Raw genomic sequence first — 22,283 nt, 5'->3', positions numbered from 1 at the left:
GCGCAATATAGTGACGTCACCAAAGGCGTCAAAAGATATTACAGGAAGAACATTGAGGCAACATTATTTCCTTGTATCTGCAGGCCAGTAATCTAGGCCTCTGGAAAGAAGATGCAAAACCAAAACTGGAACCTTCCTTGGGCTAAAAGCACTTGGATTTGCATCCCAAAGACTAGACTGGGCCAGAGGCTACAATTTACAATATCAAAGGTCAGGCCTGGCTAGCACCTAAGATCTGCATGTCAAAGACCAGCCAGGCTTCTGCTAGAAAAGGAAAATTGCCTCTGAAATTATTTTCCTGAAGGCAGCTGAAAAGGGGAAAATATTCCTGTCTGCAGTACAGTGTTCCCAATAGTTTAGTGTTTACTCCTAGCTCTGCATTCATGAATCACTCCTGGCGGGGCACCGAGTACAGTATGTGGTGATAGAGATCAAATCCAGTTAGGATAAATTCATGTAAGGCAAGTGACACCCTACTCAGTATATTGTCCTTCTGCCACAGTCACTTTTTTTCAAGGAATGAGGATAACAGCACACATCTTTAGGAATATATTTGAATCTCCCCAATGGCTCTTGTAATGTCCATTGAGACAGTTTATAGTCTTTCATTTATCCCACAGTTACCAGGATTTACTCTGTCACTGTCACTGTCACTGTCATCCTGTTGCTCATAAATTTGCTCAAACCTTCACCAGTAATGTCTCCATTGTGAGACTTCTTTGTTATTGTTTTTGGCATGTTGAATATGCCACAGGTCGCTTGCCTGGCTCTGACTTGTGTGTGAGATATTCTCAGTAGCTGCTGCATGCAAGGCAAACGCCCTAATGTTGTGCTGTTGCTCCAGCCCATCATTTACTCTAAAGTAATTATTTTGAATCTTCTTTTTCACAAATGTTATAGTATTTTGTCCAGTCCATTAACTGATTAGCTACTATCCAAAACTCTCATCAGACAATTATAGAAATTGATTATTAACTTTCGATCGACCTACATTTCAGTTCATTTCTATGTTAAGAAACTGGTCAGCCTCTGCAAATCAGTGCGTCAGGGAGCTGCTGTCATGGAGTTTGGAAGATGGGCTCTGGCAGTTCTGCTGCTGCAGTTTTCCTGCACTGACTCTGGATCCTGTGGAAAGATCCTGGCATGGCCCTGTGACATGAGTCATTGGCTTAACTTAACGATGATTCTGGAGAAACTCGCAGAGAGGGGCCATGAGGTGACCGTATTGGTTCCTACAAACACTTTTATCATTGACTACCACAAGCCATCCATACTCAACTTGTAAGTCATCTCTATGGAAAATAACAAAGAAAATGCTACAGAAGTCACTGTCACTGTCACTGCCATCCCATTTCATTGATTTCCTCGATCTGGCATCTGTAATGTCTCCATCGTGAGACTTGTTACTGTTTTTGTCATATTGAGTATGCCACGGGCAGCTTGCCAGGCTCTGCATTGCTGGAGAGATACTCTTGGTAGCTTGCCGGGCTCTCCAAGAGTGACGGAGGAATCGAACCCAATGTCAAGACAAATGACCTACCCATATTCTATTGCTCCAGCCCTTTATGTAGCATATCAAATATAATTCCTGTAACTGATTTTTCTAATGGGACATATAAATAGGATGCAATAGAAGAAGATTAATCTTGCCTGCTTTAATTAGCAAACTAACACCTGAGATATATTGGCAACAGGCTTCAATTTGGTATATAACTTACTCTTCTAAATTTTGTCTCATAAATTTTAAAATCATGGATTACTGCATTTTATTTTGGGGGTCACACCTAGCTCTGTGTTAGGGCGCGGATCGAGATCTCCCTAAAACGACAAAGAGACTCCAGAGACTGCAAACAGCAAGCAGGGTTTATTGTAAGACTGGCTAGCCAGGGTCCAGCCGCCTACACGGACACGCAGGTCCAGCAGGTTGGGCCAAAGACCCCGAGCTTCTCCAAAGGAGATCTTATATAGGCCTTCCCCGGCCGTTACAGCAGAGCCCGTGCATTTCAATAGCCAATAGATTTGTAATATTGCAAACTTTCTTAACCAATCCATTTAAAAGGATATCACTTCTTAGCCTATGGTTTTAGAGATCAGTATTCGCGCCAATATTCAGGAATGTCCCGGTTCTGGGGGCAGCTCTGGGTCTTGTGATACAGGTCATGTGATATGGGTCTGGTTATCTGGTCTGACCACCACCCTTCTTGCGAACCGGGGTGCCTGTATCTGAATTCCTTGCTCAGGGGCAGAAAATCAAGTTATTCTAGAATGCGGGCTCCTGTAAAAAGAGTCTTAAGAAAGCTAAATAGATTCCTGTGGTCTGTCCTGGGCTAGATCCCCACACTCTGCACTCAAGAATTCAACCTGATGGTACTGGGGGAAGATATGGGATTGAAACCAGGTCAACCATGTGCAAGACAAGTGCCCGAACCACTGTCTCCAGCCTCAACAATCATCTTTCAAAAACAAAATAAAAGCAAGACATCTCAATAAAGTATGAATGGTATCACTGTATCACTGTATCACTGTCATCCTGTTGCTCACCGATCTGCTTGAGCGGACACCAGTAACATCTACATTGTGGGACTTGTTCCTGTTTTTGGCATACTGAATACGCCACGGGTAGCTTGCAAGGCTCTGCCGCATGGGCGAGATACTCTCGGTAGCTTGCCGGGCTCTACGAGAGGGGCAGAGGAATCAAACCCAGGTTGGCTGAGTGCAAGGCGAACGCCCTACCCACTGCGCTATCTCAAATTTAAAGCACCACAAAAATCTGTAATAAATTACAATCTTTAATGGTGAGCACTCAAAGATTAGATACCAGGTAAGGTTATCTCCTCCTAACAGCGTCTGCAGCACTGGAGTCAACTATAACGAAAACTATAGACTGAATAGTGATCGATATGCCAATAGAGGTATACCAATTATAATAAATATACCGTGCTGTTAGAGATATCAAAAATGGGAAATCTATGCATGACTGATGACAAGAGTGTATTGGAAATATTTTCAGATTCCCCTTAATTTTGCTGTAAAGGAATTTCTCTTAAAAGATAAAGTATCAATTGTTAAAAAATATTCTCTAAATTATACACCTTTATTTTTTTCACAGACCCTTTGGAAGAAATTAATGACCCAGGTTTGCAGAAAAGTTGTCTTGTATTATTACATGATTATTGTGACTTACTTCTGAATGTTTATAACTGTTCCCACTGAAACTGTCTCATATATATACATATATATATATGTATATATATATATATACATATCACTGTCACTGTCCTCCCGGTGTTCATCGATTTGCTCGAGCAGGAACAAGTAATGTCTCTATTGTGAGATTTGTTTTTACTGTTTTTGGCATATCAAATACACATGGGGAGCTTGCCAAGCTCTGCCATCGGGCGAGATACTCTCAGTAGCTTGCCGGGGTCTCCAAGAGGGACAGAGGAATCAAACCCGGGTCAGCCGCGTGCAAGGCAAATGCCCTACTCTCTGTGCTATCACTCCAGCTATATATGTATGTATATATATAGTTATTTTGGTTTTGGGGGGTCACACCCAGGGTTACTCCTGCTTCTGTAATCAAGAATTACTCCTGTTGGTCCTTGGGGAACCATATAACCATATGTGGTGCTGGGAACAAACCCAGGTTCGGACCCGGGTTGGCCACGTGCAAGATACATTCCTTACTCACTGTAGTATTGCTCCAGCCCCTTGTCCCCTATAATTTTTATCTGTAACAAGGCATTTTACAATGAACTCAGGTTACTTCTAAAAATTGTGTTAAAATCTAACTAGGCTGATTCATGATGTAGATATAAATTAATATCATTCAAACATTAGTGTTTATATACTAACCCAATTTTAATAGTGTTAATTATCCAATATTTATATAATTTTTATTTATCATCATTCTTTTCTGTGAATAGCATCACTGTATCACTGTATCACTGTTATCCCATTGCTCATCGATTTGCTTGAACAGGCACCAGTAACATCTCCATTGTGAGACTTGTGTAACTCTTTTTGGCATATTGAATATTCCCCGGGTAGCTTGCCAGGCTCTGCCATGAGGGCAAGATAGTCTTGGTAGCTTGCAGGGCTCTCTGAGAGGGGTGGGGGAGTCAAACCCAGGTTGACCACATGCAAGGCGAACAGACTATCCTCTGTGCTATCGCTCAAGTCCTGTGAATAGCATGATCAGAAAAATTAGTGACAGATTTAATTTCATCTAAATTTTTAGTTTTGTGTCTATAGTAGATTACATAATTAATAAACTTTTGCATTCTAGTTTTCCAAATTTCCTTGATTTTTTCCTGAGTTGTTACTATATATTGGCCTACAAATATATAATCTCGATAAATATCTTAATCCTGCTATTTTTGTAAAAGCAGGATTATACTGTTTACAAGTAAAATTTTATTTAGAAAGTTGGTAATCAGGCAAAATGCCACACCATGAAAGAAGAGATCAAAAGTATATGAACACATTAGCAGGGGGAGTTGCTTAATTGGAGGTTACACCTTGCAGTGCTCAGGTATCACTCCTGGTTTTGAACTCAAAATTACACCTGGTAGTGTTTGGGGGACCATCTGGGATGAATACAGGGAGGTCACATGAAAAACCAGAACCCTTTGTGCTATACTATCTCTCTAGCCCCTAAAGATATAAATGTATTATTATGAAACTTGTGAGGTGACTATCACTGTATCATTGTCATCCCATTGATCATCAATTTGCTCGAGTGGGCAGCAGTAATGTCTCCATTCGTCTAGCCCTGAGAATTTTAGCAGCCTTTCTTTACTTGTTCTTCCCAGAGATGCCACATTGGAGACTCTTTCAGGGTAAGAGGAATGATACCCATCATTGTTACTGTATTTGGCATACCGAATATGCCATGGAGAACTTGCTAGGCTCTGCCACATGGGCAGGATGCTCTTGGTACCTTGCCAGGTTCTTCGAGAGGGATAACTAGCCTATAAGAGCTTCCAGGAGGTTTGCTTTATAGTCTCTGGATCTTGGTCATTGATAGGATTACATGGTGCTGGAGGCAATTTCTTGGTGTGGCTGCCAAGCTGCTGCAAAATGGGGGATCTGGTTGGAGGAGGCCCAGTCCTGTTCCAAGTAGGCTTGGTGGTCTCAGCCCCGGATCTCACACACCTGGGTTCCTCGGCCGGTATCTTCATGCGTGAGACTCGTCCAAACTTGTGGAGAGTGGCCTTGAACATGGCTGTGGCTGGGTTCTGGAGGTCTTTGGCTGCTGGGGCTCTACTCAGGGTGGGGAGGGAAACTCAACCCACCCGCTTCCAAAGGGTCCTGCTGAAGACAGCCAGGCGTGGGGGCAAGAGACTCTGCCTGTGAGGTGAATATCTCCTATAACCTTCATAGGTGTAAAAATTAGTGTCCTTGAGAAATATTTACACATTATCAAAAATTATTTTGATAAAATAAAAAATATTTTCATATTATCAAAAAATATTTGATCATATGACCATAGAAACATGTTGTAACACTGCAAAGTAATTAGCACTGCACTGTAGCACTGTCGTCCCATTGTTCATTGATTTTCTTGAGCAGGCATCAATAACGTCTCCATTGTGGGACTTGTTGCTGTTTTTGGCATATTGAATATGCCAGCGTTAGCTTGCCAGGCTCTGTCATGCAGGAGGGATACTCTCGGTAGCTTGCCGGGCTCTCTAAGAGGGGCGGAGGAATCAAACCCAGGTCGACTGTGTGCAAGGCAAATGCCCTATCTCCTGTACTATTGCTCCAGCCCCTACAAAGTAATTAAGGAAAGATAATCTATTCCACTGTGCATATGATAATTAATTTTGACTTGAATACCAAAGCATTCCTTTTTCTTACTTAGATGCATAGTATATTCCCTCTATATATATAAAGACTGACTTTGTCATTTGCAGTAGTTCTTCTAAGCATAACTTCTATAATTTATATATAACTTTTTATATGTTAATATATAACTTTAAAAAATATCAAAGTTGGTTGGGGGAGGGCACCACATATTCTGTGCTGATGAGTTTTTCCTGACTCTGCACTCAGGTATTCCTCCTAGTGGGTCTCAGGGGACCCTAATATCTGGGACCCTAATTCAGGTTGCCTGCATACAAATCAAGAACCCTACTCACTGTACTCTACATCTCTACACCCCCTCAAAAGTAGAGCTTAAAGGTAAAACTAAAATAAGTATACAATGTAGGTGATATGCACCTGTGTGAATCATGTTGCAAATGGGGATTTTATTAGCTTGCTCATGAGTTACATGGGAATTTCTACTGAGAAAAGAATCACAAATAAAAAGAACAGAATTTGACTCAGGAAGATGACATTTGACATTGGTAGGATTCTTCAACCATTTGAGTGAAATAGATACAAGAAGTAAAAAGTAATCTAAAACTAGAAATCCATTAAGAAGTGATGTGGCATTGATATAAAGCAACCATTCTATGATAAACCATTTCAATTGAGAAAAAAGAGTATAAAGTTCACCAATACTTAGGATGTGGCTGAATTTTGATTTACTTTATTTTTTCCCAGTGACTTTATATGTGTACCCGTTCTTTTACTAGCCAAATATTATCTTTCCCTTCTCACATTCCAACATTTCTTCCTCCTCGTTTCTATCCTTCCCTCTCACTTTTTCCTTTCTACCTATTCTTCATTACTTTAATTTCCCCTTCCTTTAACATCCAGGATGATAAGAAGCATACAGGTAATCTGAACATTAAAATTAATGTTCCTTTTCCACATATGCTAATAGCTTCCACCCAACTTTATTAATTTCTCTAGGAAGGCCCACAACATTGTGTGAAACGATGGGAAAAGCAGAAATTTGGCTAATGCGTACATACTGGGATTTTGAATTTCCTCGACCTTACTTACCTAATTTTGAATTTGTTGGAGGACTACATTGCAAACCTGCTAAACCATTACCTAAGGTAGGTCTATTGCTATAGAAGATTTTATATACCTTGGGGTAATTTCCTGATTTTCCTTTTAAGTTTTTCCTCAATAATAATATTGTACTAGTGAAGAAATATTTCTAAGTCATGAGGATCTCTTATAAAGTGGCATCTTTTTTTCACTTAATATTTATTTGGGAGGTGAGGTGGTATTTAGATTATACCCAGTGGTGCTCAGAGGTTGTTTTCTGTTCTGTGCTTGTAGGGGTCATTCTATCAGTTCTGGGAACCATGGGGTTCCAGGCATCAAACATGCAAAACAAGCAACTTGACCCCAATATTTTGATAGCCCTTATTTTGATATTTAATCTGAATTTCAAATAGCATGTTAAAACCATTATGGTGACTATATGGTAGACAGGAATAGGAACAGAGAGCCATGTAAATCACCAAAGGGGACTGAGGTAGTCTTCCTAATACGTATAATAAAATTTTGAAGAGACACAGCAACTTATGAACAATTGCACCATATGATTGTTTGAGTGATAAAGAAGCTTTTGTGAGAATTCTTGAGTAGATTTCTTAAGCTTCATAATGAAAAATAAAGTATTGTCCAAATACTTGAAATAAAGTAGGTGATCTTTAGATAATGGTGATCCTTTACATGTATTAAAATAATTTTAATACACTTTTAAAAGATGATTATAAATTCAGGTTTGGGGGACTGGAGAGACCACTCAGTAGGTAGGACACTTATTTTGTATGTGGCCTAATCAGGGTTGATCCCAAGCACTGCATATGATCCCCCTGACTTCACCAGAAGCATCTCAGTAGTTTACAAGTGGTATTTTAAAAATTCATTTGGGTAACAAGGCTTCAATTCCAACCGAGAGCATTAGAAATAGATTGAATATCACTAATATAAAGTAGTTATCAGAGAGCTGCAAGGACCCAAAAACTGAATTGGTTCTTTTTGTCTATGATGTAAGGACTCATGAATGAAAGAAGAAGTTGCAATATCACATGCCGAAGTCATTAAAGAATCAATATTGACAAACGAAAATTTGGGGGAAATAGAGTTTAATATTAGGCAAAGATGGTAAAAATACTGTATCTAATTATCTTTGTCAACAGGGATGAGTTTTCAGACTTACTTTCATAGTTACAGATAAAGAGACCTGTAAAAGACTGTATAAAAGAGATGAAATTGCAACGTCATAAGATTTCTGGATATTTGTTTAGAGTAGAATTAGGGTAAGATTACAATTTGAGTTTGGAATTTCATTACATGATCTAAATATATTTTTTGTTTCTCCATTCCCAGTGGTTTTTCTGAAAAACCATTGACTGTTATCATGGAAGATAATAAGCCAATCCTTAAATAAAGGTATAGAGACCAAGCATATTCTGTGCTTCACTGCATAACACCCTTTATATTGCTACTATTTTCCACATGCAAACATATTAACAAAATTTATGCTGGTGTTTTTGCAAGAGGGAAAAATGTATTATTCCCATTCAAACTCAACTACTAATAGAGATATTTAGGCAATGTGAATAAAAATTTTGGCTTATACTTCTGGTGAAAAAGTTATGTCAGTCAAGGATTTAAAAATGCAAAACAGGGGCCAGAGCGATAGCATAGCGGGTAGGGTGTTTGCCTTGCAGGCCCGGGTTCAATTCCCGGCATCCCATATGGTCCCCCAAGTACCGCTAGGAGTAATTCCTGAGTGCAAAGCCAGGAATAACCCCTGAGCATCGCTGGGTGTGACCCAAAAAGCAAAAAAAAAAAAAAAAGAAAAAGGAAAAAAAATGTAAAACAATGAAGGTAAATCAAATAAAAAATCCACATCATACAGATAAATTAGTAAGTTTCTTATAAACATGGGTGTCTATGAGCACATTTTTATGGGCACCTTTTAATCACCTTCTACATAGAGGAGAATCAAAATGGCAAAATAATTCTTGGGATTTCAAAGATATTATTGAAACATTTGATGAGATTAAAAGTACTTTATTTAATCTATTACCTCCTCCTCCTTCAATTTTACTAGTCTTAAACTGAAAAACAGTGTTTGAAGGAAAACTAGAAATAGTTGTACAAGAAATTTATAACACTCCACATATAAGGTGACAGTCACATAGATTTTAATATGAAAGATCTAAATTCCAAGGATTGAGAGATAGCCCAAAGATTAAGGTGTTTGTCTTTAACATTACTGACCTAGGATCAATTCCCAGATCTTATATTTTCCCCTGAGTAGGCCTTGAGTACAGCTGGACATGAGTTAAAAAGCAAATGATAATAAAACATTTCAAATCCAAACCCAGATTTTGTATTTCTCAACCTCTAAGATTAAGTAATGAGCAAGAGAGTTTTATTTTCAAAATACATATATATGTATATATACATATATATTACCTCTGTGCAAAGGTTAAGCTATGGTTTTCAGTTAGAGTCTTTTTTTTTTTTGTGGAATGGCAGATAAATTCCATCTGATCAATGTCATCAAAATTACAGCAGAATATGTTCATCACATTTTAATTTATTACTTTATATCTCAGGCTGGAGTGATAGCACAGCGGGTAGGGTGTTTGCCTCGCATGCAACCGACCTGGGTTCGATTCTTCCATCCCTCTCGGAGAGCTTGACAAGCTACCAGGAGTATGCTGCTCATACAGCAGAGCCTGGCAAGTTATCTGTGGCGTATTTGATATGCCAAAAACAGTACAACATGTCTCACAATGGAGACGTTACTGGTGCCTGCTCGAGCAAATCGATGAACAACAGGACGACAGTGTTACAGTGCAGTGCCACTTTATATCTCATTTTCAATACAACTCCTTTTAATCCTATTAATCAGATTAAAGGAAACATGAAGAAATATTTTGAATGCAGAACGTTGGCTCAATTTATCAATATTTCATTAGATTCCAAAAGGGATGCTACAAATTTATAAAGTACTTTTTGGGACCCCCACTAGTATAACCTTCTCCCCCCATTGTCCCACTTCACCCACTCCTCAAGCCTGCTCCCTAGCAGGTACAGATGATTTATTTGGCACAAAGTTTTTCCTTCTTAAGAACTATAGATGATTTATCCAACTTTGGAGGGGGGAAACTCCAAACAATAATAGTGAGTTTTTTGTTGAAATATTGAATGTAATCAAAGTAAAGAGAAAGTAAAGTGAAATTTACCAGCTACACAGGCCGGGGGTGGGGGCATAGAGGGGGATATATACTATGGTTCTTGGTGGTGGAATATGTGCACTGGTGAAGGGATGGGTGTCTGAGGATTGTATAACTGAGACTTAAGTCTGAAAGCTTTGTAACATTCCACATGGTGATTCAATTATTTTAAAAAAAAGAACTATGGATGATTCAATGTTGTAGAGCACAGACTATGTTAACAATGTCTTACGTTCATCTTCATTCTGCATGTTTCAAAGTGTCATAAATTCTCCTCCCACATCTACCCTGTGATCTTTCATTTTTTTTCCTAATGAAATTTTTTTTTTCATCTTAGGAAATGGAAGAATTTGTCCAAAGTTCAGGTAAAGATGGTATTGTGGTATTTTCTTTGGGGTCAATGGTCAAAAACCTCACAGATGAAAAAGCCAACCGCATTGCTTCAGCCCTTGCCCAGATTCCACAGAAGGTCAGTACACACTAGAATCCTGGTCAGCTGTTATATTTCAAGTTGAAAATAGGGTGGCTTTAATACACTTCACCAACCATAGCTGAGACACAGTACAATAGACAGTTTAAGGTACCAATTTAAGTAAAAATTTCTCCAAACATTGAAACAGTGCACTTGGCCACATTTATTATTTATATGGAAGTATGTCTTTTTTTGAAGTTATTGATTTTTCAGTAAACTGAAAATGTTAATATCCTAATAGCAGTTACCATTTGAACATTTATTAAATGTAGTGACCATTCTCCAAAGTTTCCCAGTGTGTTGCTGCGTGTCTGAGAAAAGAGAAAATCTAGACATAAAGTAGAAGAATATTCAAGGTTATTCTTTATGCCTCTATGCCGTATTAGACCTCTAACAAAGTGTAGTTGATATATAGGAGCATATTTATAAATTGAATTTCTATAATTAGAAAAGAATAATATTAATGCCAGGTAATTGATATTTTCTAATATATTTTATACAATTATCTTTAATTTTTGTCATTACAATTCTAGGCTTCTACTCTTGATTTATAAAATCCTAGGACTCTCTTTATTTCTGTATTAAAGTATGTTCAAAACTAAATGTAAATGACACATAAAGTATTTTATTAACTCACCCTGTTAAAACTTTGAATTTGAGGGTGAGAGATTTAGTCAGAGTATATTTCACACATCTATGACATCTTGGGTTTAATCCAAAATTTTGGATTTTTAATTATAAACATTCTTATTAAATATTTTCTTTCTTATTTTTCATTTGATCTGAAATTTGTCTTACAAGTTATCCAAAATAATAAAAATAAAATTATAACCAAATACTTCACTTAGTAATGTAACAGAAATAAAACTTATACCTCATTCTTCCTTTAAAGCATTGGGAAGGAAGGAAATGACAATTAATCAGTAATCAGAAAATAATTCTAGTTTAAGTTGTTGAGTCTACGTGTAGAATGTAATAGACTCCAAGTTCTATCCTCATTGCAATATACTCCCTAAAGAACCACACACTGGTAGAGCTCTGGTGATCCCTGAGTACCACTGGATCAGGCACTCCAGCATCAGGTCCTTAGTACCAAACTGTGAGGACTGCACTGTCCGGTCAAGGATCATAGAAAGAAGGGAGTAAGGAGAAAGAGTGGAAGGGAGGAATAAAGGGAGGAAGGAAGGAAGGAAGGAAGGAAGGAAGGAAGGAAGGAAGGAAGGAAGGAAGGAAGGAAGGAAGGAAGGAAGGAGGGAGGGAGGGAGGGAGGGAGGGAGGGAGGGAGGGAGGGAGGAAAGAAGAAAGGAAGAAAGGAATGAAGGGAGGAAGGAAGGAAGGAAGGAAGGAAGGAAGGAAGGAAGGAAGGAAGGAAGGAAGGAAGGAAGGAAGGGAGGGAGGGAGGGAGGGAGGGAGGGAGGGAGGGAGGGAGGGAGGGAGGAAGGAAGGAAGGAAGGAAGGAAGGAAGGAAGGAAGGAAGGAAGGAAGGAAGGAAGAAGGGAGGGAGGGAGGGAGGAAGGAAGGAAGGAAGGAAGGAAGGAAGGAAGGAAGGAAGGAAGGAAGGAAGGGAGGGAGGGAGGAAGGAAGAGAGGGAGGAAGGAAGGGAGGGAGGGAGGAACAATGGAAGGAAGAAAAGAAGGGAGGGAGGGAGGAATGAAGGAAGGAAAGAAGGAAGGAAGGAAGGAAGGAAGGAAGGAAGGAAGGAAGGAAGGAAGGAAGGAAGGAAGGAAGGAAGGAAGGAAGGAAGGAAGGGAGGTGGAGAGAGGGAAAGAGGGAGGAGGGAGGGAGGGAGGGAGAGAGAGGAAGGGAGGGAGAGAGGAAGGGAGGGAGAGAGACAAGAAGGATAAAAGAAAGTATTTAAACTTTGAAATCAAAATATGAACCTAATTATATTTTTCTACATACTGTATTTAAAACCTGAGAAATTTTGGTGACACAAATTCATTTACTTAGTTTTATTATTTGCTTTAATAATTTTAGCCCCTATACACTGACCAAAAAATCTCATTTATTTTCTGCACTTCCAATTTCACTCTCAAAAATTTTTAAATTATAATTTATAATCTTATATTATAATACTATAGGAAATATATTATTTGTCAAGGCCTTTCAAAATAGGTAGATGTAAGTAGACATTTTTTTCAATTTTTGCAAGATAGCCCTTACATACCCTCTTTTAAAGCATCATATAAGTAGTGATCTATTTGATTCATTAATAACTGTGCATACTTCAAGTGCCTCAACTGTGCATTTATACTTGAAAATTTAAAACACTCTCTTCCGCAGGTTCTGTGGAGGTACAAAGGAAAGATACCAGATACATTAGGAGCCAATACTAGGCTATTTGATTGGCTACCTCAGAATGATCTTCTTGGTAAGAGGGGAGTACTATTGTACCATGGATAATGGAAAACTTAAGGAACTGTTTATTACCAAGTAAATCCAATAACTAATAACTTTAAATTTTCACTATTTCAAGTTTTCTGTTTATTTTTAATTTTAAAATAATACGGTGGCTTGACTTGCTCTAGTGTAAATGTTTGTGACTTTTTTGTTTGCCTAGTTGCTTTTTGGTTTGGGAGCCACTATTCAGGAATTACTCCTGATTTTGGGCTCAGGAATCATTCCTGGCAGCACTGGGGGCCATGGGGTGCCCAAGATGGGCCGCATGAGGGGCAAGTACCATTATCTATTATTGAGTACATTTATCTATTATTGAGTCCTTGAGTTTTTAAATATAATGGCTATTTTAAATAGCATAGTGATGAACAAAGATGTATATATACTTTGGGGATTGGTGGTTTCTGTTGTTGTTTTGAATGATACTAAGAATTGCTGCATCTTGTGGAAGCTTTATTTTTAATTTACTGAGAAATATCCACATTGCTTTTCACAGAGATTGGTTCAACTTACATTCCCACCATCAGTCCATGAAAGTTTCTTTTTGATGTATATACCATTCTTACACGTGTGATGTGAAAAGAAAGAACTCATCACATTATAGTAAAAGCCATACACAACGAATATACATTCAACATACTCAAGGCTGAAAAATATCGAAAAACTCAAAACTAATATCAAGTAGAAGCCATAACTGTCACTATGTAATTCAACTAGTATTGGAAGTCATAACCACAGTCATTGAGAAAGAAAAAGAAATTAAAGGGAAAATTTTCCAAATTGTAGAAACAAGGAGCCATAGTGCAGTGAACAGGGTTACTGCCTAGCACATGGCTGAGCCAGGTTCAATCCCTGGCACCCCATATGGTCCCCACATCTAGCCAGGAGTAATCCCTGAGTGCAGAGCCATGAGTAAGCTCTGATCAACACTGGACATGACCCCAAAATATAAAACAACAAATTTTAAAAGAATTAATATCATTACTTGAAGAAGGCATGATCACATATATAAAAAGAAACTTCAAAGACTCCACTGGAATTTTCAGAAACACTAGATCACTACAGTACAGTGATAATCTACAAAGTCAATATACAAAATTTGTCTCATTTCTGTAGATATGCAATAACCCAGAAGTGAAAGAAATCAAGAAATAAAGGGAAAGAAACCAGTCCCACTTACAGTTGCCTCAAAAAAGAATTTAGATTCTAGGTATCAGCTTGACAAGGAGATAAGGAGATAAAACATTTCTACATTTGAAACTGAAATTCAATGTTGAAAAGAATAGACAAAAATATAGAAAAAAAAGTCATGATCATTGATGGGAGAAGTAACATTATTCCCAGTTTTAAGAATATAATTTTTAAATGGCCATTATTATATTAATTGTTCTGAGTCATAAAAGGGAAACTTTGATTAGAATTGATTGTCAACTTTAGATATCTTTTCTTCAACTAAGTCTTTCCACAAAATTAGAGTTAGATAAAGTCTCCTTTTCCTGGAATCCCAGTTTTCTAAGATAGTAATACCCCATATATTCAGTTTTTATTTTTAAAAGTATTGCTTTCTTGGGACTGGAGTGATAGCAGAGCGGGTAGGGCATTTGCCTTGCACACGGCCTACCTGGGTTTGATTTTCAGCATCCCATATGATCCCCCAAGAACCATCAGAAGCAATTCCTGAGTGCACAGCCAGAAGTAACCTGTGTGAATCGCTGGGTGTGACCCAAAGAGCAATAAATAAATAAATAAATAAATAAATAAATAAATAAATAAATAAATAAATAAAAATAAATACAAAATAAGAACATTGATTTCTTGTTTGAGTTATCCCACACTTTTCTCCAGTTCTTTGAAATCTTATTAATATAATTTTAAAAATATTATTGCTTTGGGGGTGGAAGGCAGTGAAAAGAAGGAAACTAAATCTCCTATTTTTTTTCAATTACTTACATAGGACACCCAAAAACCAAAGCTTTCATCACTCATGGTGGAACCAATGGAATCTATGAAGCAATTTATCATGGAGTTCCCATGGTGGGAGTTCCCATGTTCGCGGATCAGCCTGACAACATTGCTCACATGAAGGCCAAAGGAGCAGCCGTGGAGGTTAACATAAACACAATGACAAGTGCAGATTTGCTCAACGCCTTAAGAACAGTCATAAACGAACCTTCGTGAGTATCACTGGCTTGCAAATTTATGGTACTCTTCATAAGATACTATTATAGCTTGGGGTCCACGTTGATGGTGCTCAGGGAGCTACTTCTGGCTCTGTGCTTGCGACTGGCTCCTAGCAATGCTGAGAGAGTCAGGTGGTGCCTGGGATTGAACCTGGTCCTCCAGCATGCGAAGCTTGCACTCAGATTGTTGAGCTATCTCTTTGGCCCCTATAAAGGTTTTATTTGTTTTTGAAATTCAAAACCTTAATCGTCGTGTATTCTTGTGTATTATTGTGTACATTTCCCATGATTTAGTGTTTTATTTGCATGATCTTAATCTAAAATCACTATTATTCTTCTTACAAAGTGCTTTTTTTACTGTGATGTAATTGCATATTTTGATTTTCTATTTTGTAAGATAGAAAATACAGATGTCTTAAATAAAAAGAACAAGTGAAAAAATAGTATCTGTCTGACATAAGGCTAACTAAAATACCCTCTTGCATTTTTTTAGGCACTTGCCACTAATTTTTTCTCTCCAGAAGGTTTTTGGCACTTGCCACTAAATTTTCTTCCCTCTAAAACCAATCAGCACAACAAACCAACTATGAACTTTTTTCAAAAATGAAATGTTATTTAGCTATATTCAAGTATTCCTTCAAAAGAATCAAAAGAATAAGCATAAAATGAAAGTTATCCAGTTATCTTTAGTTTAATTTTTATTTCTTTTTGAGGACATCAATTTTAATATTTTCTATAGAAAAATGGCTTTATTATTCCTTAAAAACTTGATGTCTGATTTTTCAAATAAATTTCTACCTTTTAAATCTTCCTGAGATTACCTTAGTCTATAAATTAGCAAATTCTCTTTTCCACATTGCTTTGTGAAAAAGAGTTTTTTTATTCCATTGGTATTTTATTTTATTTTTGTTTCAGTGGAGCAAATAGTTTTTATTGAAAGAATTTTACTCAGAAATATGTGAGGGGAGAGGAAGAAAGTGTTCAAGAAAGAACACAGGCCTCTCCAGAATGGGAAGAGAAAGAGCAGAGGGCAGGAATGTGTGTTCAAGAGGGAACATGAACTTGAACAAGCAAGCTAAATTGGTATTTTAAAAATACGTTTAACAGATCTCCCATATCTTTTACCCTTCATCACATCTTGTCTTATAATTTGATTTTTAATTGTATTCATAATATCCACTTTATAATTATAATTCAAATACCTCCTTTTAAAAGTGGGTGCTATAGCTAATTACGTTATACACCCGCCGTCTTATACTGATCCCCAAATTGTTTAAGTTAGTGTCAGAACATGCTTTTCGTTTTGCCCTCTCAGTATTTTCTCTGAATTTGTATAGCTGCTTTAGATTTAAGTTTACTTGCACGATATCAGAGTTAATCACTTTGATTCAGAGGAAAACATAGTTAAAACATTCTCTTCAATTTACTTAAATTTTTTAAAGTGTTGAAAATTACAGAGGTCCTAGAATCAGAATTAGATCATTCTAATGGGTGTGGCTTTAGGTTTTTAATTTAGATTTATTTTTAAATGAATCAAAGGGAGATACAGTTACAAAGTTATTCATCTGTCCCTTAACCAATGTACATTTCCCACCACCAATGTCATTAGTTTCCCTCCTGCTGACCCACCCCCTGCCTCTATGTCAGACACTTCTTTTCTCCTGAACTCTTTCTCTCCACCCTCACTCACTCTCCCCTCCACACCTCTCTCTCTCAACTCTCAGTTCCTGTCCAAATGTGACCATTTCCAACTATTATTGTCATACTTGTCCCTTATCTATCCTAACTGCCTCTGAATTTTAAATTCAAGAAGAAGGTATGCCCTTTAACCAGGCACTGATGATTACCTGAGCAAAAAGGGGCAATGGAACAAATTTTATTTCTATGTGCAACACATTCATTACTTACATTGAACATATCCTACGTGCTAAGTTTTGGTTGTCCAATTTCCTCTCCCACCAATACCCAAATGAAATGAATAATTTTTATTAATATGCATGTTTAAATTATCGTTTTCTTTTGTGGGGGATTCCCAAGCAGTGCTCGGGGAGCTGGTGGTCTGTAAAAACTATCTGCGGGGTGGGGGGAGGGGGACCTGGGGAAGAGCCCTGGTGGGTCTCTCTGTCAGCCATCCCCTGGGTCCAGGGGGCAGATGAAAGAGGAAACGAGGGCAAGCCGGTTGATTGATCAGTTGCCGTTTATTCCATTCTCTCCTGATTCTCTCTCCGCTTCTCTCCTGGTTCTCAATCTCTTCTCACTCTGGAACCTCTCCCTTCAGTTCTTTCCCCAGACTTGTCTCTCTCAACCTTGCCCTCTAGGCTACACACAGCCAGGTAGCAAAATCAACATAAGAAAGCCCTTCCCGAGGGCCTGGCATTCCAAAGCCCTTCCTGACTGCTAGCAGGCAAAATACCTCTTAAGGTTTTTCTCCTTTCCTTAGTCCAAGAACTCATTAACATCTTAATACTAGTTATTTTTGTATGGACACAGTAAGAAATACATTGAAGCTTGCAGGGCAGCTCTCCTGGCAACATCTTGCCACAGATTGCAGCACTCAGGCCAGATTAATCATTCCTAACCCTGGTAGGGTCTGAATCTAGTTATCATTGTTTGGATCATGACAGCATTTGTCCATGACCAAGCTCTTAACTTATACTTAAGCATTAGGCGCTTTGGCCAGGCCCATCTCGATGCCAGGGTAGCACACAACTCACCCCTTGCCCTGGGTCCATCTCGTCCCTCGTCCGGACTCTGCTTTTGGGGGTGCTAGGAAGTAAGGGCAGCTGAGGCTTAGGTCAAGAGAACAGATGCCCAGGAAGAAATTATCATGTAGAATCAAATGACTCCTAAGTTACAAAAGCATAGCATTTGGGACAGTCTTCTGTGCCCATACTAAAGAACAAGGCTCTGAATAAACTATGCAAAGGACTGAAGGAGAAGAGAAAAACAATATTTACAAGTCAACAGCACACAAAGAAAGAGTTACAAATAAACACAGAGGAAAGTTCCCAATAAACCTAAAGTACCTGAGGCTATTTTATCCTAGAGTGGTCCATTTCTGACAATAGTAGGCCAACTGTGCAGAGCTGATTGATATTTCAGTCCACTAACCTAGTAATTTGGTGGTGATTGTACCTGTCAGTGCTGGAAACTATCAGAACCACCCACAGAGGTGTTCATGAACCACGAAGGATACAGCCTCTGGTACCTGAGTGAACCGTGCATTACAAAGGATCAAAAATATGAGCTAGCACATGGAAGGCATGTTTTCCTGCCGTAGGACCTATCTTTCTGACTCCAAAGTTTTCACTTCACAATATAATACATATAATCATTTCAGGAACTGGGTAATCAGTCCAAAGGTTCATCAGTTTACTGTGATCTTTTGTGAATCATAATTAATGATATTCATCTCTAAATTATTAGGCTATTACCACAACATTACCTGGTCATAAATGGATTTGTTTTATTTCATTTCATAGTTGATAAATTCTATTATTTTGTTTCTAAAAATAACTACTTCATTTCAAAGAATGCTCATTTAGTCTTGTGGTTGTTTTAAAAATCATTGATTCAAAAGTCAGAATCTTAAACACTTAGGATTTCCAACAAAAATATAAAATATTGCCATGCAGATTGTCTACAAGGGTGCATTCACTGTATCACTGTATCACTGCCATCCCGTTGCTCATCGATTTGCTCGAGCGGGTACCAGTAATGTCTCCATTGTGAGGGCCACAGTGCTATAGTAGCAGAGGCGACTACTCTCAATCATAAGTGAATTGCTCCTCTAGTAACATCTAGTGTACTATGTCCACTGGTATATGATGAACGTACACCTCCTTCCCTATTTTCAACAATATCCTGCTTGGACTAGGATATACCTTCACAGACCATTTTATCTTCACATCCCATTTGGGGGGAACAATATGGGATGTCTAGGATAGAACCTCTGTAGGCCGCGTGAAAGGCAAATGACCTATTTGCTATACTATCATGGCCCCTGAGTAAACCTTTAATGGACAGTTTTCCACAAGGTTGTGTTATTCACAAACTTGGTTTTGGATCAATTTTTTTTTTAAGATTATCTTTTGGACAACAATACAATTTTTTCTCAAAGGAACAATTAGTCTATACATTGGCAATGAGCTTATTTCATTTTTTATGTTTGGATTTGACTGCATTCTGCTGAGTATATTTCTTCTAGACTCATCCTTATTATTATTATTATTATTATTATTATTATTATTATTATTTGCTTTTTGGGTCACACCCGGCGATGCACAGTGCTCACTCCTGGCTCATGCACTCAGGAATCACCCCTGGCAGTGCTCAGGGGACCATATGGGATGATGGGATTCGAACCCGGGTCAGCCACGTGCAAGGCAAATGCCCTACCCGCTGTGCTATCACTCCAGCCCCTCTTCCTTATTTTTTAAAACTGTAAGATTTTATTTTTTAAAACATTTATTAAGGGGCTGGAGTGACAGTACAGCAGGTAGGGTGTTTGCCTTGCACGTGGCTTACCCAGGTTCAATTCCCAGCATCCTATATGGTCCCCTGAGCACTGCCAGGAATAATTCCTGAGTGCAGAGACAGGAGTAACCCCTGTGCATCACCAGGTGTGACCCCAAAAGCAAAAAAAGTAAAATAAAATAAACCTTCTTTTTAATATATAAAGCACTGTAGCTTTATATTTATATGTATTTATAAACATAAATATTTTATATATTATATAAGTATTGTATAATATATTAATATTAATATATAATAATATAATTTAAATGCCATTTATACTATATATAAATATTAAATATCTCTATATTTTATATATTTATATTTATATTTATTTATTTTTATTTTTCATCAATTTGCTTGAGTGGGCACCAGTAACATTTCCATTGTGAGATTTGTTGTTACTGTTTTTGGCATATTGAATACACCACTGGTAGCTTGTCAGGCTCTGCCGTGCAGGCGGGATACTCTCAGTTACTTGCTGTGCTCTCTGAGAGAGATGGATGGATCGAACCTGGGTGGGCAATGTGCAAGGCAAATGCCCTGCCTGCTGTGCTATTAAAAGAATTTAAATAAGTCATATCATAATTTGCAATTTTATTTTTATTATAATTTTTTGGGGTGGGGAGGGAAGCTGGAGTCCATCCCCTCTGAGGGGCCCCGGGGAAGACAGCCAGGCGTACGGGCAAGAGACTCTGCATCACTCTCTTCTGAGAGCTTGCTTTTAAGTCTCTGGATGTTGGCCATTGATGGGATTACACACACCTGCGTTCCTCTGCCGGTACCTTGATGCATGAGGCCTGTCCGAACATGTAGAGAGGAGGCTCCAGCGTGGCTGCAGCTAGGTTCCGGTGGTCTTTGGCCACCAGGAGCTCTGCTTGGGGTGGGGAGGGAAGCTGGAACCCATCCCCTTCGAGGGGCCCTGGGGAAGACAGCCAGGCATGCGGGCAAGAGACTCTCTGCCCAAGCAGAGAGTCTTTAGCCTACTTCTCCCTCTAGGAGAAACTGGCAATCTTCTGAGAGTTTCCTGCCCCCATGGGACAGCCTTGCAAGCTTCCCATGGTGTATTCATATGCAAAATCCAGTAACAAGCTGGATCTCATTCCCCTGACCCTGAAGAGCTCCCAGTGCAACATCGTTAGGAGGGCCAAGTCGAGATAGACTTCTAAGATCTCAGGGAAAGGACGAAATGAGATGTTACTGAGCCCGGCCGAGAAATCAGTGATAAACAGGATATTGTGATTGTGATATAATTTTTTATTTAACTAAAGAACCATGATTTACAAAGTTGAGTTTTACTTATAGTTGGGTATTAGGCATATAAATATAAATTAGGCATATAATCAATTGCACCACCTCTGTCAAATTCCTCTATCAGTGTTCCTGTGTCTTCTCCGCCTCCCTTAGCCCCCCTCCATCCCCAACCCTCAGTCTGCCACCTTAACAGGCACAATTTATGGTTTAGTGGTTGTACTTTAGATACCATATTTCAGCGTTGATGAGTCTGTGGTTTGGATGATAGCTATCCCGCTCCCCCACAGTCCCAGTACACCAATGTCTCTGATCTCTGTTCCCCATGTGCTCACTTTCTCATTTTCTCCCTGCTCTACCCTCCACCACTACTTTTTTCTTTGTCCTTCTCCTCCTTATACTATGAGGACACGGGTAGTGTAGGCACCCGCCCTTTACTACATTGCATTTCCTCATCCAATTTACAGCCTTCTCTTTACAACTTTAAAAATGCTATATACCCGGCGCAGTTCACATAAAAACATTTTTTTCTCAATATATCAATAAAAACCTTTACTTTCCCATATTTCTCTCTTTTCATACCAGTTATAAAGAGAATGCTATGAGGTTGTCAAGGATTCACCACGACCAACCTGTAAAGCCTCTGGATCGAGCGGTCTTCTGGATCGAGTTCGTCATGCGCCACAAAGGAGCCAAGCACCTGCGTCCAGCCGCGCATGACCTCACGTGGGTCCAGTACCACTCTCTGGACGTGATCGGCTTCCTGCTGGCCTGTGTGGCAGCTGCTCTGTTCTTGGTCACAAAATGTTGTTTGTTTACTTGTAAAAAATTTGGTAAGACAGGAAAGAAGAAAAAGAGGGACTAGAGCTTTCTCATCTGGTAAAGGCCGAAATTGCAATCCTATTAATCTTTGCCCCGTGGCTTTAGGAAAAATACATTTCTCAGTCCTATCTCAAAATTCTTCTCCACCTTAGCCTCAAGATAAATTCTACGAGTCAGCGATTGTATTGACAGGGAAAACCCCTTCTTCCTTTATCTTTTGCCACATGAAAATACCCTTTTTTGCTCAGTTTTCTGACATGAGTGTACTAATTATCCTATGCACATTATTTTCATCAAATCAACTTGTTCTTTGTCGTTAGCCTTAAATGATATGCTGACAAAAGTATGCTGAATCCCAGAACTACACAATATACAATTTGAATTTAATAAAATTAGAGAAACTCTATAAATAAAATTTTAAGTTTACCCTTGAGCATACAATTCAAAAAAAAAAAAACAAGGGGAATTTTATAATGATAATCAGAATTTAGTCTTGCATTAAAATAAGTCTTCCTATTTACCCAGTATTACTGGATTGAG

General features: G+C 38.5%; 1 protein-coding gene across 1 annotated transcript in view; it reads left to right on the top strand.

Moving 5' to 3' along the window:
• Positions 1 to 22,053, top strand: part of UGT2A2 (UDP glucuronosyltransferase family 2 member A2) — a 75,909-nt gene extending 53,856 nt beyond the window's left edge. Inside the window, exons 2-6 of the mRNA XM_004621685.2 lie at positions 6,805 to 6,953; positions 10,444 to 10,575; positions 12,862 to 12,949; positions 14,930 to 15,149; positions 21,507 to 22,053. Of these exons, the coding sequence (XP_004621742.1) occupies positions 6,805 to 6,953; positions 10,444 to 10,575; positions 12,862 to 12,949; positions 14,930 to 15,149; positions 21,507 to 21,786 (869 nt within the window). The 3' untranslated portion in view covers positions 21,787 to 22,053. The remainder of the gene's footprint in view (positions 1 to 6,804; positions 6,954 to 10,443; positions 10,576 to 12,861; positions 12,950 to 14,929; positions 15,150 to 21,506) is intronic.
• Positions 22,054 to 22,283: the final 230 nt, after the last annotated feature.

The sequence above is a fragment of the Sorex araneus genome, chromosome 5 (assembly GCF_027595985.1).
Source record: "Sorex araneus isolate mSorAra2 chromosome 5, mSorAra2.pri, whole genome shotgun sequence".
Classification (NCBI taxonomy): domain Eukaryota; kingdom Metazoa; phylum Chordata; class Mammalia; order Eulipotyphla; family Soricidae; genus Sorex; species Sorex araneus.
Note: the sequence above shows the minus strand (reverse complement) of the source record. Positions and strands in the feature narration are given on the sequence as shown.